General features: G+C 41.6%; 1 protein-coding gene across 2 annotated transcripts in view; it reads right to left on the minus strand.

Moving 5' to 3' along the window:
• Nucleotides 1–8,156: 8,156 nt before the first annotated feature.
• The window catches only part of LOC115409269 (PQ-loop repeat-containing protein 1-like), a 30,308-nt gene continuing 21,481 nt past the window's right edge, over nucleotides 8,157–16,983 (minus strand). For both annotated transcript variants that reach the window (XM_030120370.1, XM_030120369.1), the window contains one exon: nucleotides 8,157–9,148. In XM_030120370.1, coding sequence (XP_029976230.1) covers nucleotides 8,938–9,148 — 211 coding nt within the window. In that variant the 3' untranslated portion in view covers nucleotides 8,157–8,937. The remainder of the gene's footprint in view (nucleotides 9,149–16,983) is intronic.

Raw genomic sequence — 16,983 nt, forward strand, 5'->3', positions numbered from 1 at the left:
ACTCGAGAATCGAAAGAACCTTGAGTTGACTTTACAAATAAATAACAGTGTAGGAACTAATTGAATAGTTTTGCTTCCAAGACAACAAACAGAAGGCTCAAAGCTTGAGCAAACTAAACTAAGATGTGATAATTAAATGTTAATACTAAGTCAACACAGATTTCAGAATCTCTGCAAACAAGTTTAAGCTGATCGCTTAAAAAGCTGGAATGACTTATTGAGTTATTGCTAATCATTGGGGGCTGAGATATGATGGATTAATTACGAGGGACTTATTTTGATAAGGGGATCAATTCAAAAGTTGACTTTATTTGGTTCCTGCTGTGATTCCCAGATATACTGATCAAGAGCAGTGATGGATGAAGTTTACGGCTCAGTGCAGGAACGTGGATGTCACGTGTTTTTACAATCTTTGCTTCAACTAATAGTTTAATGACTCTTTGGTTCCAGTCCCGTCTTTGACTCTGTGTATCTGTGTTTTCCACACACATGGGCTACTTGGGTACCAAATGGGTGAACTGTGAGGGTCGCATGTCGGTTCACCTCATGTGGACTTCCTCCATGGGTCACAGTTCGGTCAGTTATGAGAAATGTTTGAAATGTTTAACAGTCCAACATAAATACTGGATTGAGCCAACATGGGACCATTATGAAACCTCAGGATGCAAACCCACATTTTAACCCCATTAAAACTTCAAGAATGGTCTGAGGTGGGCCGTGTGCATGCAGCCCGGGTAAAGCCCAGATAACACCAGGTGAAATACTGCATGAAGCCCACGTGGCTGTTATGGAACCTGAGAACAAACCCACACACAAACCTGTTTTTTAAAACATTTTTCAAATGCTGACTGGACTTAAACTGAAGTATAAATTATAGAAAAAGCAAACAATTCTTCCCCATGAGCAAACATTGCTGACAATAAATAGAAACCCCCCTGTGCAGAACCGAAATCAGAGGTGACAGCTTTCTGCTTGTGGTTTAGAGGATGGGAAGACAGAACAGGATAGGACAACAAACAGCAAAGTAATTCTTTCACAGGTGTCAAACTTCCAGTTTTACTGTCAGAGAACCTGCAGGAAGGTACAGAGAGAGAGAGAGAGAGAGAGGAGAGACAGTTATTGACAGACTGTGTGGAAACTGAAGAGGAGAGAAAACAATATATTTGTACAACATACAAATATATTCAATTTAGATATAGTGCAGTTTGATATACAGAGCTGAAAGAAATATAACAAACACACACAAACCCCAAATATAATGATATTTTATCCTATCTAGCTGCATCTGATTTTAAACTAAAACTTCTTTCTTCACATAGACTTCTGCTGAGATTAAAATGAAAATGCTGCGACAGTTTCAGCGTGTTCATTTTTTCACTTGCCAACAAAAAACACACTTTTTGTTTGTCATTATTGTCGATACAATGCAGTACATATCTTTCATTTTGTCTCACTGGTGTGTTTCGCCCTTTATGGGTCTCTTTAGGCCCCGTTTACACAACATTACCAGTGGAAAAAAAAAAAGATCCTTTCTGCGTTTTTATTTTAAAAAAGATGTAGTTAGCATAGTGGGCCATGAGTTGGCGCTCTTGGTTGTTTTGTAATGAAACCACACATACATACACGCAGAAAACAACACGCTGTAAACTTTAGCAATGAGAGTACACAGACATGAAGTTGGATTGTTATGACGGTGACTGTCGCAGAGACTAATTGGTTCCGACCATTTTTTGGTCTCCCGAGTCGCCGTGGCAACCTGTCCTCCAATGAGATCGGCCCTTTAGACACGACGGTGGCTGGTTGGTCAAAGCTTTGTAGATTTTAATAGGAAATAAATAAACGGAGCTGAGAGGAATCTCATCTGTGCCGCTCGTCCCTGTCAGGATCAGCTGGACTGAAGTGAGCAGAACAAACAAAACTTACAGTAATCCCTGAATGGAACTCGGAGAGGAAAGCACTCATTAAGAGTAATTAATTCCACTTTGTTGTGCTTCAAAGAGGCGGACGAGTCGTCTGCACCCGCCTTCATGCTGTCAACACAACACACCCCAACCTGAGGAAAACCATTTTCACTCATTTCCTCATTTAAACCCCAAAACGCGACACTTTATTCCCCTTCCAGTTAATGCTCTGAGCTTTGAAGTGACACATTAAAAACAACACATTCCTCTGCGAATTATTGCCACGTCAGAGGGACAAACAGTGCTTGTGGGTGTAAATGAGGGTTTGATATCTTTAACGTGCAGTGCGGGTTTGTTAGGACCTCTGAATAAACGAATCATTGAAAACTGTGAAACAATTCCACTTCTATCTGCGCTATTTGGCTTTTAATGGAAATATTGTTTTGATGAGGGGTGTTTGAATAGAAACCCAATTTGAATGGATTTGTGCTTTGCGTCATGAATCCGCATACCCGAGGAGTCTTTTGAAAAATGCAATAAAGATTATAATGAACACGGTCCCGCGTTGGCAGGGCTTTGATTTACCAATTTTATTATACACAAGGACGCTCTTAAACTCTCAAAGCAGCGCGTGGTGTGCTTCGTTTGTTGTGGCTGATTTTCCCGTGTACTGATTTAATAATAAATTAAAAAAAAAAGAAAAAGCACGTTTTCCAGGAGTGCTGTTGGCTCGATTCTCTGTTAACGCTGCACCAATGAGGTACTCCACCCGGGTGAGGGGATTTCAAAGAGAGTGTGAGGGGAGTATCAGGGGTCAGGGGTCAGCCTTTACAGTTACTTGAGAATAAAACGGGCATTTTCACTCATTTTCACTCAAATTGTGATCAATACCCCATTTACATGACAATGCTTCAGGTTTTTGCATTTTAATTTGAGAAAAGTTTGGTGTTTTCATGGCAATGTTCTGAAAACGTCACGTTAACGGGGCCTGACTCAATGGTTACTCTGAGACCCAGTCTACTCTGGAGGTTACAAATACATGGATTCATTTGTGAATGAAGTGAATAAAGAAGGTTCTGCAGACTGTCCAGATTCCTCACAGTGTTACTGGAGGTCAAAGTAACACCCTCCAGAGCCATTATAGATCGGTCTCTTAGATGTTTTGGTCCAAATAGAATAACCTCTGTTTTATTTGAGTTCAAAACCGTAAAATTCTGACTCATCCAGGTTTTTATATTTTTAAGACAAGCCTCTAGTTAGACAAGTTGATCGGTGTGATCTGGCTTCATAGATAGATTTGGGGATCATCTGCATAGCAATGGATGTTTCCTGATGATGTTCCCTACGGGAAGCATGTATAATGTGAAGAGCATAGGTCCTAAAACAGAACCCTGTGGAATTCCATGTTTAACTTTGATCTGAGCTGAAGAGTCATCGTGAACATTAACAAAGTGGAACCTGTCTGATCAATATGATCAAAACCAGTCTCATGCTGTCCCTTTAATCCTGATGGTCTGTTCCAGTCTCTTCTGTAAGATGCAACAAATAAAAGTATCAAAAGCAGCAGTGAGATCTAACAGGACCAGAATGGAGACCAGTCCTGTGAGGAGATCATTAGTAAACTCTCCCAGTGTTAGCTGAACCGTAAAATCTGTCAGCAGTAAAAATGTAAATCCTGTCTTTTAATATTAAATTGCTCATTGTTACATAATGATTTTGGTCTCTTTTTGACGAGAGAGTCTCTAAATAAACGACTGATTTAAGTTGAAATCCGATTCCTGGTGTCTGCCCTGCCACATTAACATGATGAGCCGTCTGAATCGGCTCCTTGTTAGCCGGAGGTTTTCAAAGTGGATAATGAGCCTCCCTCACAGAGATCAAACCACACTGCACCTCATTTTGGCTGGACTTCATGTTTTTCACATTATTGGGTTGTTATTGTTCATGGCTGCTGTATCTGTTATACCTTGTAACTGTTAGAGCTTTGTTTTTGCACTAAAGGTTATTTTATGATTTTAATGAAAGGCTGGACTCTTTATTTCTTTTTGTCATATTTTTCTCTAACATCACCATCAAACTTTGATCAAACTTTCACTGACTGAACTGCTTTGGAGACATTTCAACCCTCAAGTTTGTGATTTTTGAAATTTGCATATATGAAAAAGTTTTAAATAAATCAGGGAAATGACTTCATGAAAATGTTGGCATCGTCACAAAACCCAAGAATTACCACCAAAAATTACAGGCATCTCAAGATGAAGCCAATATTAATGAAACCTTTCAATGCAAAACACAGTGAAATGTTCAAAAAACACATCTCCTTCAGCTGTTGCATTATGGGTGCTGGGCCGGATGAGAGCCTGTTTCGGCCAATGTTGGCCCACAGGCCTTATGTACGACACCCCTGCTTAAAGCAGAGAGTTGAGACATCTGTAAACGGGCATCAGAGCAATGAGGAAAGACACAAAGACACAACCCTGAATAATGTCCTCATTTAAGTAGGAAAACGCAGCGCCGTCTTTTAACTGAGCAGTGTTTACTGGAGCAGCCGCTTCGTCGCAGCGACTGAAACAACCAGACGTCTTCCTCCTCACAGCCGAATGCAAACACAGAAACACACAGACAGGATTGGATCTACAGCGACGCAGCTCTGCGTCTTTTCAAACTTTCCCTCTGACCTCCGCTTCACCCGACTCATTCCTCCTCCTCCTCCTCCTCACGGAGGAACCGGGCCGTTCCCATTACAAGCTTATCACTGCTTACAGATTCAGGCGGCTTGAAGCTCTGGAACTTCTCTCTCTCTCTCTCCCTCGACATGCGACGTCTCTCAGATCCGCGGGGTGTGACGGAGCGACGTCTGCAGGACCGACGCCGACTTCTCCATCACAAGTAAACAGAGGCAGCCTGCAGGTTTTTCTCCGTGTCGTGTTTATTGGCTGACATGAGACGTTACACGTTTGACAATGAGGTGTTTGAACAGCAGCAAAGTGGGTGTAGCTATTCAACAGACTCACAGAAAACATGAAACACCGAAAATAAACTGCATGTGTAATGACATTTTTGGTACATTAACAGAGTGAGAGTGCAGCAGATAGATTAGAATTGATCTCATTGTAATACAACCATTAAAAATTGACACGTATTTGGCCGCAGATATAATCCAACCCATCTTGAATTAAAGTTAGCATCATGTAACTGATGTATGTTTTGAGCTAAAATCTCTGAATCTTGTGATTGCATCAAAATTAGAACATTTTTTCCCCCACTTATCTGCTGCACAATTAACAGAAACAAAGGAAAACATGGCGGTTTTTAAAATACCTTCATACGACTCAATGGAAATGCAAAAAAAAAGAGACACAAAACCAGGTACGGGCAGTGAAACTGTCAAAGCAGGATGAACTCTGAGGTGTTTGATCTCGTTAAACGTGACGGAAACGTGCCGTGAGAACATTATCCAAAGTCCCGACGCACACCGTCCTACACCAGCTTCAGAGGAAAACAGATGCAACTGAGCTGTAAAAACAGCGGTATTCAGAGGGTGTCCCGTCCCGGCGGAGCTTCGCAGAGGAGGACAGAATCAGGTCTGCTCCAGTGCACAGTTCACTGCAGGCCTGACAGCCGGACGCCTCCCGGTTTGGCATCCGTCCACTCCCCAGCGGAGGAAAACAACCATAAAAACAAAAGCAGTAACACAGAAGAACTCTTCCAGAAACAGAACTGGTGAGAATAACCTGCCTGGAGCAGCTTGGCCGCCAACAGCCGGGACTCCAAGGTGCGATTGGATTGGCAATAAAGAGCAGTGCGGCGCTGTCCGACGCTGACGCGACAAACGGAAACGTTCGAGTCCTCGAAGACGTTACTACCAGAGGCTTTGGTCATCGATTATTCATAACGGCAACCACGGCTGCACTCTCACATCACAGCAATTAACTTCCATATGATACACACCACTGCAGAGGCGGGAGCATAAAGCGACGAGAAGAATGGCGCAGTCATAAAGCGACCTTGAAGGGTTCCTTCACTGAATATATCAAACATGGCGAGAAAAAGTATGAAATTGGTCAAATAGAGAGTATATCAATGACGAGTTCAATCTAATGCCACAGAGGGAAGCAGAATAAAGTTCTGACTGGGTTTATTCAGATGTTTCGGCAAAAGAAGCTCCTGTTGGAAATGGTCGGTGGTTGTAGTGAGAAAGTCTATTTCTGTGCTTTCTGGTCGTCTTCGACGGTCTAGCAGAGACGGCTATGAAATCCAGCAGATTCAAGTCAGTAGTGATCACTGGAAAGACTTTCCGCTTGGTTGTAGAGCTGCTTTGTTCTAACCTCTTGAAATCCTTCAATAAAAAACTGTTGGTGAGAAGTTTTTTTTAATTTTCTCTAGGAACTTGCATAAAAAAATATACTGCGATCAAGTGCAGTTCCCAATGTGTCCACTAGGGGATGCACTGTTTCAGTAACATTAGAGGTCAGTGCGCAACACCAAGACTGAAAACTTAACGGCAGATCGGAACAAAGTGGAATCATCAGTGATACAAAAGTACAAGAAGGTTGAGTTACCATCAAAGCTGTAATATCAGTTTGAATAAAATGTGCGACAGAAACCACCATTTTTTTTTTTCCTCTCTCTTAAAGGGATAGATATTCGCTTGTAAGATTTTAGGCAAATCTCAAGTCCAAATTTCAGACCTGAACTGAAACGTAAACATTCTCAACATGTGCTTGGGGATTTATTACTTTTTTTGCATCAAAACCAAGCAGAAACTTTGCATTTGTTGATATCTGAAGGGCACCGTGCCGCCTTTTCACCGCCCCGACTCCACTGAGAGTAAAGCTTTCTTTTCTGGATTCACCGATCCACGGTTAAAAACTGCCTTTAATCAGAAACCATCCAGTTCTGTCGAGCACTTCACAGAAAAATGGGCGTGCAGCCAGGCTGACACTGAAGTACGGCAGTTCAGAAGTCTCACTGACATCAAACGTCGTCTACAGGAACAGCTTTTTGAACTGTTGAACCCGCAGCATTACTTAAGGAATACTGGCACAATTTGAGAGACTTCACTGGCCTGGAGCTGAAACTTCTGGCCAAGATGAGGCCCAGTACAGTGGAAATCTACTTCCCAAATGGCTTTGGAGCAACTAAAACCTGAATATATGTCCAAAAGGCTGAGTTGCTGCAATCAGCCTTCGCTGGAAGCGGTTCATATGATGCTAGTTTCTCCGTGTTTGGACATACCTGTAACTAAGATGCAGATCGGATCACTCTTTATGACCATTTTATACAGATATGTACTTTTGGCTTCTCATGAAGAACAGTTTCAGTTAAATAAAATCAGTAATGGCCTTGAGTTCAGTGCTTTTAAACTCTTCTGAAAGATAACCTCCATCGACCACCCCCTCCTGGCTCTTGATGTGAGCAATAAAAAAATCACTGCACTGCATTGTGTAAAAAGAAAAAAAACAACCTCTGCAACCCTGAATCATCATGTAGAATAATGCATAACTCCCTCCAGGTCAGGGTAAGAGTCCTTTCTATTCTCCCAATACAGATGAATGCAACAATCTCAATCAGTTACATGACAAGAGTTCCAACTCACATTAACAAATGTTAAATATTTTCCTGCACGTTTTGGGATTTTGGTCAAATTTTATACGAGTAATTCAGTAACTTGCGTGCTAAATGTTCCCCTCACGCTCTCATCCGAGGTACGGAGGTGAGCTGGAATCAACTGAAGATTTTTCTTAGCCTGAATGTCCAACTTTTTTCAGAAGGTTTCCTTCAGACAATTCAAAGCCTTGGACTTCGATGAGAAATGGCGAGCCAATAGTTGCATCAACGGAATGTTACAGCGTGCTAGAACTGCATAACACGAAGAGATTTTGGCATCTCCGAAAGAAATTCAACAATACTGTCGACAAACACCAACCAAAAAACATCTGATTGATTCAGTTCTGAGAGGTGGTCGACAACATTTTTGCTAAATTTCTTTAAAAGAAAAAAAAGTGTGCCGTTGCAATGACAAGAACAGGTTTTACTTCAAGTGTTCCCACGAAATACTGATTTCTGTCATGTTTGTTCCTTTTTTGTTGCGTTAACTATCGACATCTATTCAAACCACACTAAAATAGTAAGTGTGTGCTTAACTACGTATGACAAAATCTACCACAGGAGAGCAGTTTTTATTTGACAATTGCTCAGAAATTTAGGTATCCTGAACCAATTGGGTTTGGGACGCTCCAATGGGAACAAAACAAATGAGAGCACTGACCGAATAATGTAATGTCATCTGCGTGAAGAGATTTTTTTTTTTTTTTTTTTTTTTTTGGGAGAATTTCTGGCTTGAGAAGGAAATTATGAGCAAAATGCCATCAACTGCTTCAGTACAATAATCCCGGCCAACTAAGATTCAATTTCCTTTCCTGACACTTATTGTCTTAACTCCGCCCCATAAGATTGTGATCCTTCGCCCGACAAGCGGTAGGCCGGCCAGCACTTCTCCGCTGTGCTGGGGAGGTCAAACAACGGAAAGCTGTTTTGTACATTCAGTAATGTGTGGTTGACGATTGACTTGTAACATTTGTATTGCTGGTGTTGCAGCAAGCTGAGGGTGTGTGCTTTTAAGGCAGAGGATCCATGCAACATTCACTGGCGGCACGCAGAGGACACGTTTCGTTCCTTCGAGCCCGGACAGCAGTGCGGTCCACGCGTGCACCGCTCGGGCGCGTGCGTAGTATTCTCCACATGCACGGGTTGAAAAGGTCCGCATTCCTAGAGGCATGCAGGCCGCCGCACCGAGAGGGGCCGGGGTAATAAATAATCCAAATCCGGCTTTGTGTGTCGCAAGTGTCCTTCAGCGGACGCCATAAACGTCCGGGTGTGTTTATGCCTTATTTATGAGTGTTTCTACATGTTGGTGTAGGCCGGGACGTGAGCGGCCTGCGTTGTGTCAAGGTGCTTTGGTTCTCATGTTTACACATTTCCGCGGCGGCTCCTGGTCTCGGCCCTTCGGGAGGTCCGCGGCGAGCGGGCGCTCTCACAGGGCTTTGGCACTGGTGGTGAGGGACACGGTGTGGGACACCGGCTTCTGCGGGTAGCGGCTGTAGTAGTACACCTGGAACAGGATGGCCACGTCCACCAAGACCTGCAGCAGGCCGCACGTCCAGAACTGCACGGGAGCCTGGGTGATCAGGAAGTAGCCTGTTTTGAAGGTGTCGCCGCTGGTCCACATCAGCACCATCTTGATACTAGAGCAGGAAGGAGGACAGAAGAAAAAGAACATTTTATAGTTGGAATGGAGAAAACCTAAAGACATCCCCAGTGTCTCCAATCTAAAACCTCGAAAGGTGGCGAATATTTTCAAAAACTCACACTCAGTACCTGAAAGTTGACAAGAACCGAGTAGATTTTGATGATCAAAGGTCTTTGGTTTCATCTTAAAGAATGGAAGCTGGTTGTTTCCTCCCTTTCAGATCATTTATTCCAACAACAAGCTGTATGTACTAAAAACGAATCTCCTTAGATTTGGGTGTTTTAGTCCAGTTCTCCATGACGTGATTTTCAGGTGAAAACACAAAACTTTCATTGTGTTTTTCGGTGCCCGTTTACTTTACATTGTGCTCACAGAAACAGAAAGGACAATTTTATGAAAATGCCCTGTGTCCGTTGAAAAGAGGGCAAATGTGGGGAAATGGAAAATATGTTCAGTCTCCATGGAACCTGGAAAACGCAACATTTCTGAAATGCTACCACTAGGTTCAGGTTACTGTGATCTCACATATCGCATTAAATTCCTCATAATGATACGACTGAAATTGAGGATGGGATGATTAAACTTTGTTGTCTACAAGACATAATCCAGAAATATCAACAAAGCTTCCAGAGAATTCCATCACACTTAAACATGCACCAATATTAATCAACAGGTGAGAACATGAGAATTGGTATTTAAGGGTCGAGGTCGACGTGACTTTACAATTGTCTCTTTCATTCATTTTCATATTAAATGATTAAAAACGCCTCCTAAAACTTTCAGGGAACAAATGTCAAGGTCACCCTAACCTCAAGATTCTAATAAATATTCCCTCGATATCACAGATTTTTGTGTTCATGTGTCAAAAATCTACTTTGCTATAAGTTCACACTTTGAGATTTATTAAAACTGCAAAGATATTTTTATTCCTCATATGTACCTCATGTTTCTTTCCAATTTCCTCATACATTTATATCATTTTGAAAGAATATCTTAATATTTCCCACAAATTAAAGAATAAAAAGTCCACATTTTGGTAAGTATGAATATAGAAAGAATAATGCCGCCTTCATTCACTTGGTCCCTTTTTCCTCAAACCTCGGCTCAGTTCACTTTTCAAGTAAAAAGAGTTTCATGTCAGAACAGAAAAACTAACAATTATGGTTTTCATTCAAACAAAACTGAATCTGTAAGATGACGGGAAAGCTTGAGGCTACGTCATTAGTTTAAGTCAATTTTTTGCATAAATGTCTCCAAGATAACTTCAATATTCAGCAAGTCCAAATGTTTAGAATTTAAAAGTTATCCACTAGATTGCTCTTTCAATCTGTGACTTCTATTTCCTTCTTCACTATCTGTAAAAAACTAAGAAGGTTTAAGTCAGGAAGAGGTTTCTACTTAAGTTTTTTTTTCTTCCCCACTAACCTTTATCTAAGTTTTCTCATATGGGATTGTTGTTTTCACATTAATTGCCTTAAAAAAAAAAAAAAAAGAACACTAGAAGACTGAAGGGAGAAATTATGTCTGGATGGATGGATGGGTGGGTTATGGATGTTTGAAGGAATGGGTCGATGTGAGGATGGATGTAAAACTGGGGAAGATTAATAAATCAATGGTGGACTTATGCAAATGTCCACAGGGTCTTGAGGAGGAACTGATGAGATTATCTTTGTTCGAGATTATTGATGACACAATGTAGAGGTTTGGACTGTGTCCTTCGCTGCATTGCCTCGACCAGATATTTGGCGATTCAGTTCCAGCCCTACCGTTAGCACGGCAGAATTTCCAAAAAGTAAAACTTCTGTTGAGTTTTAGGCGTCTGTTTACATGACAACGATGCTCGGAGCCACTGAAAATGGAACTTTTTCGTTTGAAGGTGGAACGTTTCAGTAACAGTTCAACTTAATCTCCATGGAAATGGATGAAAAGAGAGTTTTTTTTAAAACGCTGCTACTGAACACATGAACGTAAAAGTTTTCTGAAACAAAAATGCAAAAACAACACACTACCGCTTCAAAAGTAGTGTAAACACGGTCTTAATTAAAAGTTTTGCCAACAGAAATTAGTCGCCAGGAGTCTGTGAAATCACTTATAATACACACTCATTCATAACAAACTTGCCTGCAGGTAATATGACTGTTACGACGTGGATGTCATCTGCAAATTAGATGCTTTCCGGAGGCAAACAAAGACCGTAAGACAGGAATTGTAATTACCTCAGTGTGGTTTTTATTTGCGGATGTCATTCTTCAAAGAAACACATCTAATTCATTTCACCTTTCATTACAGCACTATTGTCAACACCCCCCCACTCGCCTCTGCCGACACCCGGCTCAGCGGCTGTGGTCCAAATTGGCCACCGCCGAGGCGCCCTGGAGAGCTTTCGCATCTGATTCCGACGTGTTTTTTTTTTTTACCCTTTCAAATTCAATTTGGTGACCCGGAGCGCACGCTAACGACGGCAGGAAATGGGTTCAGAGGAATGCAATATCAGTGCAGACGCGAAGAGAATTAGAAATTCGCCACAATAACAACCATGGGAAATTGAAATAATGAACGCTCTCAGGGCGCGCACTTGTCATCAAGCTCCACTTCCTGTGGCACGCATCGAGCTACCCAAACTCATAAGAGCCTACGAGCCGATCCGCGGCACGAGTTCCAGTAAATACATATAAAAAAAAAAAAGACCGTTTCGCCACAGAGTGGAGAAAATAGGACTCGGGAACAGTTCCTCTGAGCGTCGTCTCCGTCCTCTCGCTGGTAAGCGCTGCGAACCCGACTAATGAGATGGAAAAAGGAAGTCTAACCAGAGCGGGAGGAACGCAGGAGAACTGAGCCCTGGGGCGCAAATACACAACTTTGCGTACATGCTGTAGCACTGGAATATAGAATTAAAACACGTTGTGCGAGTTGCACTCAGGTAACATGATGGGCCCATTGAGCTTGGTCTGGATTCTCAAGGAGACCCATTGAATTCCGCTGAGCTCACGGTGACTCAGTGTCTTATTATTTTTTTTTTGTCTGCTGCAAGTTCAAAAACTTTATTTTTTTGGCTTGAGGCGGGGATGTTGAAGACAATGCTGACAAAGAAAGGACTGAGCCAGCACTGCATCCACAACTCACCCACACACACACACACACACACACAGTGAAACACACACTAATGCAGGATGCTTCAGATGTGCTTCCCGGAGCAACCTGCCTGCGACAAGGCGAACACACGCCGAGACGTTTGAAATCCTCTCGCTCAGGCGTGTCAGGCTGCTCGGTCAGCGTTATTTCATCCAGCGCTGAAGCCTGTCACCGAGCCGCGCTCCGCTGCGAATTTAAATCTTTGTGTTATTCCCAGCTGCAGCTCGCGGTGGGAGTTTTATTGTCCTGGTGTGGAGGAACTGCATCGTTCTGCCTCCACAGGGAAACTTTGTCCTCCGACTAACTTTAGCTTCTGCTGGGCGAAAGCTCTCTTCAATTGATTGTGAAAGTAACTTCAGCCTACTAGCTCAGGGGTCTAAAAACTTTCACGAAAGAATAAATAAACCTTTTTTAATTGCCACTTCTTAAATTTAAGTTAGTCAAAGGCAGAATACAGATGAAAAGCTTTGAGCATATCTAACTTTGAGGATAAATGGACCGTTGATCGTCAGGTTAATCTTCAACCTCTCATCCTGAATTGGTAGAATTAGTAACTAATACACCATAAAGTACAAACTTGTCTCTTGGGTTGACCAAACAAGCCTGTCCTTTCTACTCCCACATCCTGTATCCGATCAATCTTTTTATTCTGCAGATGTGAAACGGATCGATCTCAGCTGTAATTGCATATTAGGGTCACAACCATTAATCCATGATGAGGTCAAGAGTCAGCAGAACTCAGTTTTATGGCATGTCCCGGGTCCGTCTGACAGAGCAGCGAGGGTTTGATTCCCTCGGCAGCGACAGCGTGACCTTCTTGTTCCAACAGTCTCTGGTTTCCTCTAAGCCTCTTAACAGATGTGAATAAGGGATGAGAAGTGATCTCAAGTCTCTCCAGCCAGCTTTTCTGATCTCTCTGTATTTTAACTACCTTACTCGTTGCATTTCAAGTATTTATTTTAGCCACTGCGGCTGTTTTGGATATTAAAGCCTTTATTTTTTTTCTTTTTTAGGCTATTGAGACATGATAAAAATCATACATTTTATTTGCACTTCAAATTTTAACAATCTCACAGTGCTAAAGAGCAGGAAAAGTAAAAGTTTAAAAACTATTAGAATATTTAATGCAATCTTTTCTTCTTCTTAGAAAAAAGGTACATTTTTGTGTTGCGTTTAAAATCATCAGTGGTCTTTTGGGGCAACATTTCCCCAAACAACCGACTGTTGCGATTGCATGACGTTGTCCGGTTGTTCGGTCCGCTCTCAAAAGTGCAGTCTGAAAGCAAACCAAACCAAATGAAGGAGTGAAAATGACCTATTATAGTCATTTTGACAATTAGTGACGTCTTAGCGGTTTAGTCAGTTGAGTTGTGATGACCATTTCAGCCATTAAACCTATTTTATCTGTACCAGAAGAGTACCGTCGAAACACGTCAAAGACATGTTCCAAACCCTTCTCGTCTGAAAAGAAGAAAGCAAACACACTCAACACAAACAAGGTGTTTGTATCTCACATCCTCGCATGTTTCCCCACTCCCTCCTGCTTTCCTCTGCCCTTCGCTTCATCGTCTCAGTCTATACTGTACATCTCCCTCTATCCACCACATCTTCACCCTCTGGGTTGTCGCCCCCCTCATCACTGTCCTCGCACTCCTCTGCTACAGACAGGATCTTGTTAGCCCCCCACCCCACCCCACCACACCCCTCCCGGTTTCTCAGCGACCGCCGGCTCAGTTATGACGATGTGTATCTGCAGGTAATAACGACAGGAGCAGGTTCCTCATTTGATCGATTCCTCTGTTGGCTCTCTAATAAGAGCGAACACAGGGAGGGTTGGGGGGGGGGAAAGGGTGCGAACATAGCTGGCTACTTATTTGTCACTTTTCCCTCGAGATGTAAAAGCAGAGCAGAAGGTCTGGTGAGCCACGAGACTCTCTATATCAAATCGCACAGTAAAGGTCTGAGCAGATTTTTATTTATCGGCTTCATAAGCCGCGATGAACGAATCAGGCGAAAAGATTAGCACGACATTAATAACAGGAAAGAGTTTCAACCAAGTAAACTTTGAAAACATCAATGTTAGGGATGCACTGATAACAATACCAGTATCAGGTCAAAGAGCATAAAAGATTCCGGATATGGTACATGACATCAAGGTCTACTGATAAAAATAATTAAAAACATAAATACTCTTATCGGTGCTCTGTATCAGCTAGTAGCTAAAGGTTAGTACTTGTTAGCACTTTAAAAAAATAGTCTCAGTGCATCAATAATCGATGTGGCAATTTACTTATTTCTTCAAGAAGGTTTCAGTACAATTAGCATTTATTACTTCGACTTTCAAATTTTATGATTATGCTAACTATGCCACTTATGCTAACCTTGCTAAGCACCAAAATATGTACTACAGCTAGCTTAAGGATTTCTTGATAAAAGTAAGTTATTATAGTAAAATATAGTTTCAACACTGAATGCTGAACTAAAAAATAGATATTCTATAACTTTTTACATTGGTTGTGTGTTATTCACTGAATTTTAGAACTTATTTTTAATTGATAAAAGCATTTTTGCCTTTGCAGTGTAAACCACTTTTTTCTTGACAAACGAAACCGCAAAAACGATGTGCTCCCACTTCAGACAGGGTCTCAGTCTTCAAGAATTTATATTGAGTTTTGAAACCAAAAGTTGATCCATACTGGTCCTACCATTCGTTATTACGATTGAGCAACCTGCTTGAAAAAAACATTGGAGTGAATCAATTCTACTCCACAGACTGACAAAACTATGATTTATTTCTCATCATCGTCTCATAACTTTCCAATACTTTGGTTTTTCTATGTGAAGGCTTCATCGTGACCACTAAAGCAAGATTTCAGCAGTAAATGTTTCATCATGTGCATTGAAGACATTAGATAAACAAAATCAGGCCCCAAAAAATTAAATCCAGCAATGAATTTAAACTGTTTACCACCAATTTTACAGTGATCTGAGCTAGTAAGTACAAAGTCATGTTTCGAACTTCGTTTGACCTGGAAACATTTCTTAGAGAAGGTTTTAACCGGTTTGTCTCTGGTGGATTTGTGGGAGGTAATGTTTATGAAATTATGCACATCCATCTTGCATTTCGGGTTTAAATATTTCACTCAGTGCAGACATCAGGCTCCGTCAGGAGCTGTAACGAGCTGATTTTACATGACACCGACAGACGTAGGAGAGTACCATCTCCCTGAACTACTTAAAAAGGACACGCTATCTTGGTGGCAAGCAAACAATCTTTTCTTACAGCGTTTTTTTTTTTTTTTCTCTCCTCACAGAGTGCCAAGATTACACTCGGTTTGCCTTCATGTTACATAACAAAGATTTTTTGGGAGCACGGCTGGCACTGGGTTTGTGGAACAGAAACGAGTAAAACATTTAGAGAATGTTAATTTGTGGTCATAGTTTTGTCGTTGTTGAGAAAGTGTGGCAAAGTTAGCAATTTACTAAATGCTTGCTGGTAAACCTCTGATGACGCCACTTGATGCACCTTTTTCTGTCATAGTGGTCATCTGAGAAGAGAATCTGACGGTACATCTGGAGTCACCAAAGTTGAGAAAATAGAGAAACTATTGCCTATTCTGATGAATGTCGTACTCCCACATTCAATCAGAATAGGTGGAAAAAAAACTCAAGACTACTGATCAGTCTTGAAACCAGGTCATTGCCATTCTTTTATGAGCAAAGAGTACCATCTTCTGAAGGTACTTCCAGTTGGGATGACTCACTCACCAAACTACCGTCAGTTCAAACTGCTTCGTAGAACATCAGGATGAGTTTTATTCACTCGAACGGCCTCCACAAAGCATCTTTGGGATGTACTGGAACAAGCAAGTCAACAAATATTCATCCCTTACACTCTCCTTCCAAATGTTTTTATAGCTTCTATGTCGAGGCATCCTGCCGAAGCAGACATTTGCAGTCTTTCCTCGAAGAGATAAGTCTTTTTGGGTTCAGTTACTCACGTAATGAATGTACAAGAAAGACAGAATTTGTCTGCCTACTTTGCACCTATTTACTCACATTTCAAGTGATCGACTGGAGGTTAATGTAAAGGAAGTAGGTTTAGATGAGATCAGTTTAGTCTTTAAGAATTCATTAATGTATGGTACATAAAGGTTGAGTATGAGTATGTTTAAGTTACATTACATGGACTTGTGTGTATTTACTCACTGTTCCAAAAGTGATTCATCCTGATGAAGTCTAAAGCATTCATGCATAAGTCATTAATCCAGGTGAGGACACATCTGGAAGTCAGACGAAGGCTTAAAATGAGTCTGCGGTGAAATAAGTACAAGTCAATCTAATTTCCAAGGAAAGGTTTGAAACACTACTTGTGTATTGCCATTATTCTTCATAATTATAACACACACCTGGACTGAGCAGGAAGTGATGGTGTCAGTGACACAACTCAAGTTTAATGCAAAGATATGTTGGAATTAGTAGCAGCTGCTGTAGGTTAACTGAGTGTGCAGGAAATGCATGAGTTGATGTGAAGTCCTCTGAAGGTATGGAGACATGGTGTGTGTGTGTGTGTGTGTGTGTGTGTGTGTGTGTGTGTGTACAGAAGCCCGCCGGCTGAATGAGGCTCTGGCACTGTTATTGAGTGTATCGAGATGCAGTCGGGGAGCAGGAGCCTTATAAGGCTGCCGTTGGCTGTCT

The sequence above is a fragment of the Salarias fasciatus genome, chromosome 22, assembly GCF_902148845.1.
Source record: "Salarias fasciatus chromosome 22, fSalaFa1.1, whole genome shotgun sequence".
Lineage (NCBI taxonomy): Eukaryota > Metazoa > Chordata > Actinopteri > Blenniiformes > Blenniidae > Salarias > Salarias fasciatus.